This window comes from Malurus melanocephalus, unplaced genomic scaffold, assembly GCF_030028575.1.
Source record: "Malurus melanocephalus ecotype Western Australia unplaced genomic scaffold, MMel_1.1 scaffold_233, whole genome shotgun sequence".
NCBI lineage: Eukaryota > Metazoa > Chordata > Aves > Passeriformes > Maluridae > Malurus > Malurus melanocephalus.
In genome coordinates this window covers 149,076-159,696 of record NW_026623465.1, presented here as the reverse complement: position 1 = coordinate 159,696, position 10,621 = coordinate 149,076, and the positions used below count along the sequence as shown (strand labels likewise).

The 10,621-nt window shown below is 65.2% G+C and overlaps 4 protein-coding genes across 6 annotated transcripts in view; 1 reads left to right on the top strand and 3 right to left on the bottom strand.

The window, feature by feature from the left end:
- The first annotated feature begins 23 nt into the window (after window positions 1-23).
- On the top strand, window positions 24-3,728 carry IFRD2 (interferon related developmental regulator 2). Of its 2 annotated transcripts, XM_057374790.1 has the most exons (12): window positions 24-75; window positions 188-304; window positions 396-480; window positions 611-735; window positions 817-974; window positions 1,198-1,248; window positions 1,591-1,760; window positions 1,874-1,979; window positions 2,201-2,338; window positions 2,474-2,602; window positions 2,678-2,773; window positions 2,910-3,728. In XM_057374790.1, the coding sequence occupies exons 1-12, from the start codon at window positions 48-50 to the stop codon at window positions 2,988-2,990; spliced, it is 1,284 nt and encodes a 427-aa protein (XP_057230773.1). In that variant the 5' UTR covers window positions 24-47; the 3' UTR covers window positions 2,991-3,728. The 2 variants fall into 2 exon arrangements, with proteins under 2 accessions (XP_057230773.1, XP_057230774.1); XM_057374791.1 differs by lacking the exons at window positions 2,678-2,773; window positions 2,910-3,728 and having other exon boundaries at window positions 2,201-2,388; window positions 2,474-2,537.
- A 203-nt stretch (window positions 3,729-3,931) lies between these two features.
- LSMEM2 (leucine rich single-pass membrane protein 2) lies at window positions 3,932-5,776 on the bottom strand. Its single transcript, XM_057374792.1, has 4 exons — window positions 5,755-5,776; window positions 4,448-4,588; window positions 4,157-4,366; window positions 3,932-4,068 (listed from the first exon to the last, which is right to left on the bottom strand). Exons 1-4 carry the CDS (start codon window positions 5,774-5,776, stop codon window positions 3,932-3,934), a joined length of 510 nt encoding a protein of 169 aa, XP_057230775.1.
- A 443-nt stretch (window positions 5,777-6,219) lies between these two features.
- HYAL3 (hyaluronidase 3) overlaps window positions 6,220-10,621 on the bottom strand; it is a 5,998-nt gene continuing 1,596 nt past the window's right edge. The window contains exons 2-4 of one of the 2 annotated variants that reach the window (XM_057374789.1): window positions 6,987-7,901; window positions 6,790-6,879; window positions 6,220-6,660 (exon numbers count right to left, since the gene is read on the bottom strand). In XM_057374789.1, coding sequence (XP_057230772.1) covers window positions 6,307-6,660; window positions 6,790-6,879; window positions 6,987-7,883 — 1,341 coding nt within the window. In that variant the 5' untranslated portion in view covers window positions 7,884-7,901 and the 3' untranslated portion in view covers window positions 6,220-6,306. Of the gene's footprint in view, window positions 6,661-6,789; window positions 6,880-6,986; window positions 8,587-10,621 lie in introns of those variants that run through there. The other variant, XM_057374788.1, reaches the window with a different exon arrangement.
- The window catches only part of NAA80 (N-alpha-acetyltransferase 80, NatH catalytic subunit), a 5,211-nt gene continuing 3,185 nt past the window's right edge, over window positions 8,596-10,621 (bottom strand). Inside the window, 1 exon segment of the mRNA XM_057374807.1 lies at window positions 8,596-9,755. Coding sequence (XP_057230790.1) covers window positions 9,016-9,755 — 740 coding nt within the window. The 3' untranslated portion in view covers window positions 8,596-9,015.

Genomic DNA, 10,621 nt, shown 5'->3' with positions numbered 1-10,621 from the left:
CAGGGGGCGGGGCTGGGGGCGGGGCGCGGGGTCCGCGCGCTCCGGCCATGCCGCGTTCCCGCCGCGCCGCGCGCCGTGAGTGGGGGGACCCGGGCGGGGGGACCGGGGATCGCGTGTGACACGGATGGGGTGACAGCGCCGGGCTGACAGCACCGGGCTGACACGGCTCTGCCCCGCACCTCCGCAGGCGGCACCGGCAGCGCCCGAGCGAGTTCACCCGGCAGCGAGGAAGAGGCCGGCAGCGAGGTGCTGAGCCACTGCAGCAGCGCCAGCGAGAGCGCCAGCCCCGCAGACGAGGGACCAGGTGAGCCCCCGGACCCTATGGTGACCCCCACGTGGGTCCCGGTGTSCCCTACCCGCGGGCTTCCCGGCTTCACGTGGTGCCGCCCGGGCAGGGAGCGAGGCGGCGAGTGAGCAAGGCCAGGAGGAGGAGGTAGAGGATAGGCTGAAAGAGCACATGGACAACCTCCTGGATAAGAGGTGAGGAGTGGCTGTCACGCCCGTGGGCACTCCTGGCACGCTGCCTGCCCCTGCCGGCGCTGCCAGCCGGGGGCCGGGACGTGCCCTGTCCCGGGACACCCCGGGCCGTGACGTCCCGCGTCTCTCGCAGCGCCAAGGCGCGGCAGGCGGCACTGCAGAGCCTGCGCCTGGCCCTGTCCTCCAAAACGCTGTCCGAGTTCCTGCTGGAGCGCCGCCTCACGCTCACCGACTCCCTGGAGAAGTGTCTCAAGAAAGGTCAGGGTGCAGGGCGCAGGCGGGTGCAGGGTGGCGAGGCCGGTGACCCGTGTATCAGGGAGGTCTCTCATCTGCCCACAGGTAAAGGGGAGGAACAGGCGCTGGCCGGCACCGTCCTCACCCTCCTGTGCCTCCAGATGGGCTCTGGCCCGGAGGGAGAAGAGCTGTTCCGCAGCCTGAAGCCCCTTCTCATCAGCGTCCTGACAGACAGCACAGCCAGCCCCAGTGCCCGGCAGAGCGTAAGGCCTGGCCCCTTTCCTCCTGGGGACACATCCGTGATGGGGAGAGCCCAGGCAATGCCTTCGGGGCCCCCTGCAGTCCCGGGAGGGTGACAGGATGGGGTGCTATGGAGTGTGGCGGGGCAAAGCAGGGACATCCCAACCTGGCTTCTCCCTTGGCTGGGCGCTGGATCTGGCACGGCACTGCCTTCTCTGACTGCCCTTCCCTCACTTCTCTTGCCAGTGTGCCACAGCCCTGGGCATGTGCTGCTACATTGCTGCTGCTGACCTCGAGGTAACTGCGCCTGGGTGTCGTCCGTACCCCTGCAGGAGGGYACCCATGGGCTTGCTGTGCCACCTGCCCTCAGCCCACGGTGCCAGGGCAGCCTGGAGCTGAGCTGGGGTAGGGGTACGGGGATATCAGTGACAGCCCAGACCCCTTCCCTGGGCAGTGTGGAGCTGAGCTGGGGGAGGCCTGCACTWCAAAGATGGGGTGTTGTGGGTGGAGCAGTCTCTCCTGCCCCGAGGGGTTCCTGGCACTCCTTGACACAGTGGGTCCCCTTTGGTCCCCAGTGCACATCTCACCATGATACCTTCACGGGAGCTGTGGTCTGACTGGTGAGTTTCTCCCCTCCAGGACCTGATTTCATGCCTGTCCTGCTTGGAGGGCATCTTCAGCACCCCCAGCACAGGCGAAGGGGGCTCAGCACCCACTCAGCACGGGCCTCTACACTGCAGCGCGCTCCAGTCGTGGTCCCTGCTCCTCACCATCTGCCCCCCCTCCCACCTCAGGAGCATTTTGGACAAGTGAGTGGGGTGTGGGGTGAGTGGAGGCTGGTGTGGGGCAGCCAGCTGTGGAGCAAGGAGCTTCTGGGGCAGTGCTTGGCCTCCCTGACTGCTCTCCTGCCTCCCTGTCGCAGTCGCTGGCTGCAGCTGCCCCCACTGCTGACCAGCAGCAGCGTTGCCCTGCGCATCCTGGCCGGGGAAACCATCGCACTGCTCTTYGAGCTGGCCCAGGACCTGGAGGTACAGTAGGGGCTGTGGCGACGGGAGCAGCAGTGGTCAGTAACTGGGCAGCAGGGAGGGAGCTGCTGTGACACCCTGCCCATGCCCCACCTGAGCTGGCATTGATCAGTGTCACCAGCAGGGCAGGGGGGCTGGCCCCAGTGACCCCCAGCCCAGCCCTGTCCTGGCCATGGCAGTGGGCAGTGCTTGGAGCCCATCCCTCTAAATCTGCTTTTTGGCAGGAGGACTTGTGCCACCAAGATACAGGGTTCCTGTGTGCCCAACTCAAGGTCCTGGCTACCGAGAGCAACAAGTACCGAGCCAAGACAGACAGACGGAAGCAGCGATCCATCTTCCGGGATATCCTGCGTTTCATCGAGGTACCGGAGCSTGGTGGTGCCGAGCCCTTCGCTGTGTGGCTGCTTCCCTGGTGATTCTTCTCTGTGGGGAGCCAGGGGACACACAGGGCTCTCTGTGGTGCCCAGGTTACTGTTGACACCCCTCTCTCTGCTCAGAGTGGGGAGTACCAGGAGGAGACCATCCGATTTGGCCTGGAGTCCATGTACCTGGACAGCTGGGCACGCCAGCGCACCTACCAAGCCTTTAAGGAGGTGCTGGGCTCCGGCATCCGCCACCACCTCCAGGTAGGGGCTGTGCAGATTCACCAGGAAGTKCTGGGCTGGTGCTGGTGGGTGTTGACAGACCCTCTGCTTCCACAGAACAATGAGCTGCTACGGGAGATCTTCGGCCTTGGGCCCCCCTTGGTGCTGGATGCGGCTGCTCTGAAAGCCAGCAAGGTCTCCCGTTTCGAGAAGGTGGGTGCCACCTCCCAGATTTGTGCCCACAGTCCCCTCCTGTGCCTTCACGGGCTCCAGCTGAGTGTGGTAGGTGCTGGCAGGGAGGTGGGCAGAGGGGCATCCCTAACCCCTCTCTCCTTGCCTCTCCTTCCAGCACCTCTACAACTCGGCTGCCTTCAAAGCCCGCACGAAAGCACGGAGCCGTGTGCGGGACAAGCGGGCGGATGTGCTGTGACAGGCACAAGGGGGCAGAGCCCCCAGCCAACCTGGACTGCAGACCCAGCACTGTGAGGGGCAGGTGTCCCCGGCCCTCGGGCTTTTATTCATGTACAGCAGAGTATTTAATGCCTGGAGCTGCCCCACCAGGGGCTGCCCCCTCCTTTATTTTTTTAACCAAAAAATAGGAAGGATTAAAGACAAGCAGGGGGAGGTGGTGGCGTGCTGCCGTGTGCCTGCTCTGTGGCTGGGAATCCATATGGCACAGTGGGAGGGGGTCTCACCCAAGCTGCTGCTGCCCCTTTCAGGGGCAGGGCTGGTRTACCCCCTCCCAGTCCTGCAGGGGCACCAGGATGGTCTGGCACAACCTGAAGGGTGGGTGGGAGAGCTGAGCCGTGCAGGGTGTCTCTGCAGCCGTCCTGGTGTCTCTGCCTGTGACAGGAGAGCTCTSCCCGCTGCCATGCTGGGTACAGCCCCTGCCTCCACAGCCAGCCTGGCACCAGGAATGGTGGCAGAGCGGTGTGGAGTGGCAAGCTGTAGCTGCCCACTCTCCGCCCTTTTCCAGCCAAATGCTTTATATGAAATAGTAATCTTGTGGGAAATTAATTACGAGGGTGGGGCACTGTCCAGGCGGGCATGAGGCRATGCCAGTTGGCAGTGCCTGCCACCCTGGGAATGTATCTATCATGGTGATTTTCTAAGACTTTGATTGTAAGAGGTAATTAAAGGCTAACTGAAGTATGCCTTCTGCCTTGTTAAGAGGAAGGGCTGTCACTGGGGTGGATGCAGGTCCTTACTGCCCTGTCYCTCTCTCACAGCCTGGGACAGGGGCCGGGATTGCCCTTTTGTCCTGAGGGGCGATGCTGCCAGGTCTCTGGGTAAGGCTGCCCACTTCCCCCTCCTGCCCTTCGGTGCCCCTTCCCATGGTGGCCTAAAGCCCATGGTGGGGCCAGGGGCAGCTCAGCGGTGCCCACCAGGCTGGGCACTGGCGTTGAGGCGAGCCCAGAGCTGCCTGCTGGCTGCCCGCAGCTGGTGCACGGCGTCCTCCTGGCTCTCCAGCCACTGGGCCAGTGCCCGCACCGACTGGCTCTGCAGGACTGCGGGGAGAGGATGGGGACACGCTGGGGGTGGGCAGCTTGGCCCCCCGTAGTTCCCTGTCCCCCCACCCTGCCCAGTGCCACGTACCACTCAAGTAGATGGCCAGTGTGGCCAGGACCAGGCTTGACAGTGCCAGGAGTGCCAGCAGGGCCAGCAGCAGAGGGTGGCCAGGGCCGAGGCAGGGGCAGGGGCTGGCTGGGGGCACGGGTCGCAGGGTGGGTAGCAGCGGCGGGGGCACAGGGGACACGGGCCGAGGTGGGGGCCGGCGCAGGCTGCTGGAGGGAGCTGGGCCATTGCCTGCAGGCAGGGGAGAGAAGGGGTCAGAGCCTGGCCATGGGCACAGCCAGGGCTAACACAGCCCCCCTGCAGTGCTCTCACCCTCTGTGCCCTTGTGCCCGCCYGAGGCCCAGTGCAGGTCGCTGATGGACTCCACGGGGCGCAGGCTGATGGCTCCAGACTCACTGCTGTCGGGGTCCCCAGGCTCTGCTGGCGCAGCACCCTCGGCCCTTCCCGTGCTGTCTGCTGGAGTGGACACCAAGGGTCAGCCTGTGCCCTGCCCACAGCCCCCRCCTGCCCTGGGTGCCCCTGTGTGACCAGAGGGGATCTCAGCCTTGGCAGCCCGGTGCTACATCAGGGCGTGCAGCCAAGGCCGGTGTTCCCTTGGCACAGCCCTGCAGCCACAGTGGGCAAGCACTGGCTGTGCCCCCCTGGCCCCACTGCTGTCATCAGAGCAGTTAGTGGGTGCCTGGTGGCCACGATCCCAGAGCCTTGTTAGTGGGGCTGGAATCTGGTCCTGGCTTGGGGGCAGGAATGTGCCACCCCCAGCCTGGAGAGCCCAGGCACTATGGGACTGTCTGGGGCTCCAAGAGCCAGCTGGAAGCTGGTGGGCAGGTGCAGGGCAGTGCCAGCCTGCTGTGTGGCCCAGTTCACCCCACAGGTACTATGCTTAGGTGCTGCTTGGGGATGCACAGATGGAGATGTGGGGTCTATGCTGTGCCAGGAGGGTGCCCATTGCCCTACTGGGCACATCACATAGGAGTGAGGGGGCTTTTTGGAAGTAGGCATAGCTGCAGCACTGTTTTGGGAAGCAATCATGCCTGAACTGGGGTAGAGGAAAAGGATTATTTTCTAGGTGTTTGTGTATTTTTGAGCAGTGGGCAGGGCCCACGCATTGTGCCCTTGGCAGAGCAGGGCAGGCTGGCACCGTGCCCACTCCCAATCCCTCCCGGGGTCAGTGGCGTGTYGCAGGGCAGCGTGGCGCCATGCCGCTGCTGTCCAGACTGTGTGTCACCCACGGGGCTGGCAGGCGTCAGGGCTGCAGAGCCTCAGCTGGTACCCAGGGCCCCCTCAGACCCTCCCCATGGCCCCCCTTGGCCAGGAGCTGCCCCATAGGTACCCACATCACCCCTGCACCCACTTCCCGCCGCTGGAGAGGCACAGCTGGTCACACAGGCTTGGTGCAGGGGGCTGTGCCATCACCTGTCTGCACCCTCCCCAAACGGTGCTGCTGTACACCTGCAGCCCTCCAGGACCCCCTTCTTCCCCAGGCAGGCATCTCTGCCCACAGCCCCCATGGCAGCCCCCCTCTGTCCACTGCTTCCATCCCAACCCCGCAGCCCCGCACTGCCCAGTCCCCGCTGCGGTGCCAAGGCTCCCGCCAGCCCCCAGCCCACTCCCCAGTGTACCTTCTGCAGCCTCCCTGGGCATGGCTCGCTGTGCCCTGCGCCCGTGCAGCCTGAGCGGGCACTGAGGTGCTGCAGGGCCCCCAGGAGCCGGGCACTGGGTTCCCGGTGCGCCAACTGCGCCGCTTAAAATAGGACAGTGAGAAACACGGTTGGGGGGCGATAAAAATAGCTGTGGGGAGGGGGGCCTGGTGGCGTGGTCAGGGCTGCTGGCAGCACAGTGCCAGTGGCAAAGGAACAGCGAGTTGTGGCAGTGCCCCATGCCCCCTTTCCCAGGATAATGGGGCTGCCAGCTCACCATGCCAGGTCAGGGCAGAGCTYATGCAGGAAAACAGAGGTGCTGTTGGACCCATCCAGAGCCAAACTGGGGTCTGTGCTGTCTCTCAGCAGCAATGGCAATTGTGTCCAGCCTAAAGGCACCACAGAGCCCCCCCACCTTTGCCCACAAGGACCACGCCAGCTGTGCCAGGACAATTTATTTAAGTTAATGAGACCATTGGAAATGCCCGCAGCAGCACTGCTGGGGTAGGGGACCATGGTGGTCCCCAGCCTTGGTCACCAGCCCCACGTGCCCTGTGGCAGGCAGGTGTCAGAGGATGGGAGGTCCTTGTGCCCATGGAGGCTGTGAGGGTGGGTGGACACCTGGCAGGAGGGGACAGGGTTGAGCCAGAGCCGCCGGGCACAGCTTTCGCCTGCCCAGCCACGGTAGCAGTGGCAGCGGAAAGCGGCCGAGGGGCCAGCACCGGGGCCAAGGTGCAGGAGGCTGCCCAGGTCGTGGGGCTGCCGGCGCACGCAGCGCCCGTGCCCGTGGCACTGTCTGTAGCTGCACTCTCGGGCTGCTGCCGTCACRTTGGCCACGTAGGGACCCAGGGTGGACACGAGGTAGTGGCGCAGGCTGGCACAGCTTTCCTGGGGAGAAAGTAYCCGTGAGAGCCCACCCCAGTACTGGCGACCCTCTGACCTCCTTTGTGGGCACAGGGCATGTGGCCATCGCGTACATGCCATGCTGCCCACAGCCTCCAGAGCAGCCATACTCACAGGCGAGCGGGAGTACGACATGTCTCCCCAGAGCACGAGTCCAGCCGCGCCCAGCGCCGCGCTCTCCCCGATGGTGTGCACCAGGTCAGCCTGCCGGCGACAGAGACGTGACCGGGCTGGGGGACACAGCCTCTGTCCCTGTGCCAACCAGAACCTCCCGACACAGCGGCAGCCAGCTCCCRCCCCACAGCGCTTACCAGCTCCAGGAACCGGGGCGAGCGGCGGAAGGAGAGGCGCGAGTAGGCGATCACGGGCAGGAGGCCGTCGGTCCCGAAGGCGGCCACGCGCAGGGCCTCACGCAGCCGGTGGTGCACGTAGCGGYGGCGCAGCGCGGGCGGCAGTGCCAGCGGCAGGTAGATGCTGGGGTACAGGGCAGAAGAGGCGGCCCACAGCCAGCCCAGGAGGTTGTTACGCTGCACCTCCGCCGGCTGGCACTGCCCGCTGTAGTTGGCCACCTTGGCCCAGTTGCCGTTGAGGCAGTCGGGAAAGCGGTAGAAACCCCAGAGCCCCGCGGGGCGCAGGGTTCGGCCCGCCAGAAGCGTCTCCTCCATTAGAGTCTGTGCTGCCTGCTCAAACTCCGACTGGGCCAGCTGGAGCTGCTGCCGTGCCGGCAGGATGCCGTGCTGGTCCCGCACCCACTGCTCCGAGGCTGCCCGGTACATCCTCTTGGGCCCCCAGTTTTGGGCCCAAAGGGGCCTCCACTCCTCCCAGTCCACCACGGCCAAGCCATGGAAAGCAGGTCGCAGGAGGAGGCGGATGTCCTCGGCCACCCTGTCCAGGTGGGCGCTGAGGGGGACGCRCTGGGGGATGCCCCCGTTGTGGGGGACACCCTGCTCTGACAGGTAAGGGTACAGCCCAAACTTGTTCTTGTAGAAGATGGTGATGTTCTGACCGGCAAAGTCGCCGCCCTGGTTCTCCACGATGCCGTAGTCACCGAGGGGCAGCCCCACGCCGAAGCGGTGCTGGCAGCGGCCGGTGGGGATGTTCCACACCACGGCAAAAGGCTGGCCGCCTGCCAGGGGCTCGGGTGCGTGGSTCTCCTCACGGGCTGTGCCCAGTGCCAGGCAGGCCCACAGCACCAGCACCGGCACCATCCCGCCTCACCCGGCACCCTGCAGGGAAAGGAGAGCCATGGGGGTGAGCCTGTGGSATGCAGCGAGCACCCAGCAATGCAGGCGCTGCCACCCTGACACATGGCGGGCTGGGACTGGCCACAGGGCCTGGGTTGCCCTGCAGGCACGTGCTGCCCACCCTAAATCCTGCCAGCACTTGATACATTTGGGCACTTCAGACCCCTCTTGCCTCAGCACTGGCCCTGGGTACCTCTGCCTGCTGCTCTCTGGTGTGAGTTCCTGTTTGCACCACTACAGCCACGGCACAGCTCTGGAGTGGCTGCAAGCCACTGGTGCCTCAGTTTCCCTGCTGACTCCTTGATCTCCCTTTAGCACAGTGCCTAGGCAGGCTGGGTGACCTGAAGGACTGAGYGCCCCGAGAGGCATTGTGGGGCCAAAGGGGCAGCTCTGCTCCTTACAGCGCAGACAGGGCCAGAGGGGGCTGGTGCCCCTGCCCGGTGCTGGCCAGCTGCCCAGAATGAGGGGATTAGGCGGGGAATGGGCCCAGGGCCGCGTGATGCAGCAAGGGCAGCGCTAATCCCTCGCTGCAAGGCCGGACACTCTCCCTGACCTTCCCCTCYCATGCCTCTGGCCCTCGCTGACGCCGGCTGCCTTAGGGGGGGTTTGGCCACCTGCCCCCCTCACCGTGCAGTGCAGGGGAGCCGAYCCTGCACCCCACCACCATGKYCTGCWSCCCCGGTGCCCCTCCAGCCATGCCRTGCCTCAGTTTCCCCAGGCTGCTCAGCTGTGGCCATGCTGGTGGCCACCACTTGCCGTCAGCCCCCACACACCCAATCCCGAGTGGAGGAGACACTGGTGGGATAGGCAGTGCCCCTGGGGACTAGTGCCAACCCCACAGCCTGGGGTGGGCCTGGCTCCCCACCATGCTGGTGGTTCCAGAGCCCCATCCAGGTGAGCTGGGGGCTGCCCAGGGAGAGCAGGGTACGGGCACCACCTCCCTCCCAGCACCCCTACCCCGCAATGTGGCCAGGGTGAACCAGGGAGGCTGGGACAGCTGGTGCCAGCCCTGAAGAATGGCAGGCAGGCAGGCAGTGCTGCGGCGGGCAGCTCCCACCCGCACTGCTTTTAATCRCTGGCTCGGGGCCCCAGCCCCTCAGATGTCCTTCTTCATCCAGAAGATGGGGAGCCCTTTGGCATCACGGTGTGGGGTTTTCAGGAGGCTCTGCTCGCTGCTCTCAGCCAGGACACCCCTCGCCCAGATCACAGTCGGTGGGGGAGGTGGTGGGGGGACAGTAATGGGCGGGAGGGGAGGCGGGGGCGCAGCGGGTACCCGTGGCCTGGCGGTGGTGGCAGTGGCAGTGGCAGTGGCAGCCCCAGAAGGGGCAGAGAAGAGACGCAGCACCTCGGAGGATATAGCAGGGCTGAGAAAGGCCACGTTCTGCACCGGCTCACCCAGGACAAAGCCCAGGTGGGCATAGAAATGCTGCTTGTCGTGGGTGGTGAGGTGCAGGCAGCTGAAGCCCCGGGCCCGGGCCCACCGCTCGGTGGCCTCCATCAGCCGCCGCCCATAGCCCTGGCCCCGCAGCGCCCGGGCCACCACCACGCTCTCCACAAAGAGGTCATGGGGACGGCCCACCACGCGGGACAGCCGGACGTGGCCYACGAGCTGGCAGGGCCCCTCCCGGGCAGCGGGGGTCTCGCTGGGGCCCCGGCTCCGCAGCAGCAGCAGGCAGGCAGGAAAGGTGTCCGAGGAGCGCTGGAGCGCGTGGAGCCGCGACGCCCGGCTCTTCCCCCACTCCTCGCCCAGCAGCTCGGCACAGGCTTCCAGCAGCTCCGGCCTCTGGTGCAAGGGGACCAAGCTGAGCTCCTCTGACATGGAGCCCATTCTTCTCACTGACAGGAAACCAAGCAAGTCACAGCTTAGAAGCAGTGAGGCACAGACCTCATGTGTGTGTTCCCCACAGCCCGCCACCGGCCCCAGCGCAGGTGTGGCTCCCCGGCTGCACAGCCAGGAGTTCATGGAGCTTCGAAAAGTCCAAGGTCAAATAACAGATTCATGGCAGGGAAGTGGCACACGGTGCCAGCTCCAGGAATCCATGCCATGAGACGTGCAGGCAGGGCTGACACTGCCAAACCAGCAGAGGGACAGGAGGCACAGTGCTGGCCTTGTCTCCTCCCCAGCCCTGCCACCAGCTCCTGTCACCTGGGCACCCATCAGACCAGCCAGCTTATCACAAGTGTCCTCCGTGTCAGGGTTTCTCAGCCCTGACAGCCTCCGAGGGGTGAGAAAACCCCTCTCCTACAGTGTGCCATGGGATTCCCTCTCTTAGCCTGGCAGTTCCCATTGYGAAGGAGAAGCTGCAAGCAGAAGGCAGGAGGAACCACCACACCAGTTTATTAACTGGGATTGAGCAACTGCCCCACTTCCCTTCTGGGGGTTGGGGAAGGCCTGAGGCTGCCCTCCCACACCCTAGGGTGCCCCTCAAAGTCACCCCCACAGCTCCAAGACTCCTGACTCACAGCCCAGACTGCACTGTCCCCTTCAAAGGCCAGACCCCAYCGGTACTCCTGAGTGGGTGATGGTTTCCTTCCATCTGCCAAGCAAAGCCACACCAGGACTCTGCCAGCAAAGAAAACAGCACCTGCCTGCCACCCATTCTGCCTGCACTCACACTGCCTTCCTGGTGCTCACCCTGCTCATACCCACCCTGCTCAGTCTCCCTGCTCACACTCACCCTGCTCACCCACCCTGCTCACAC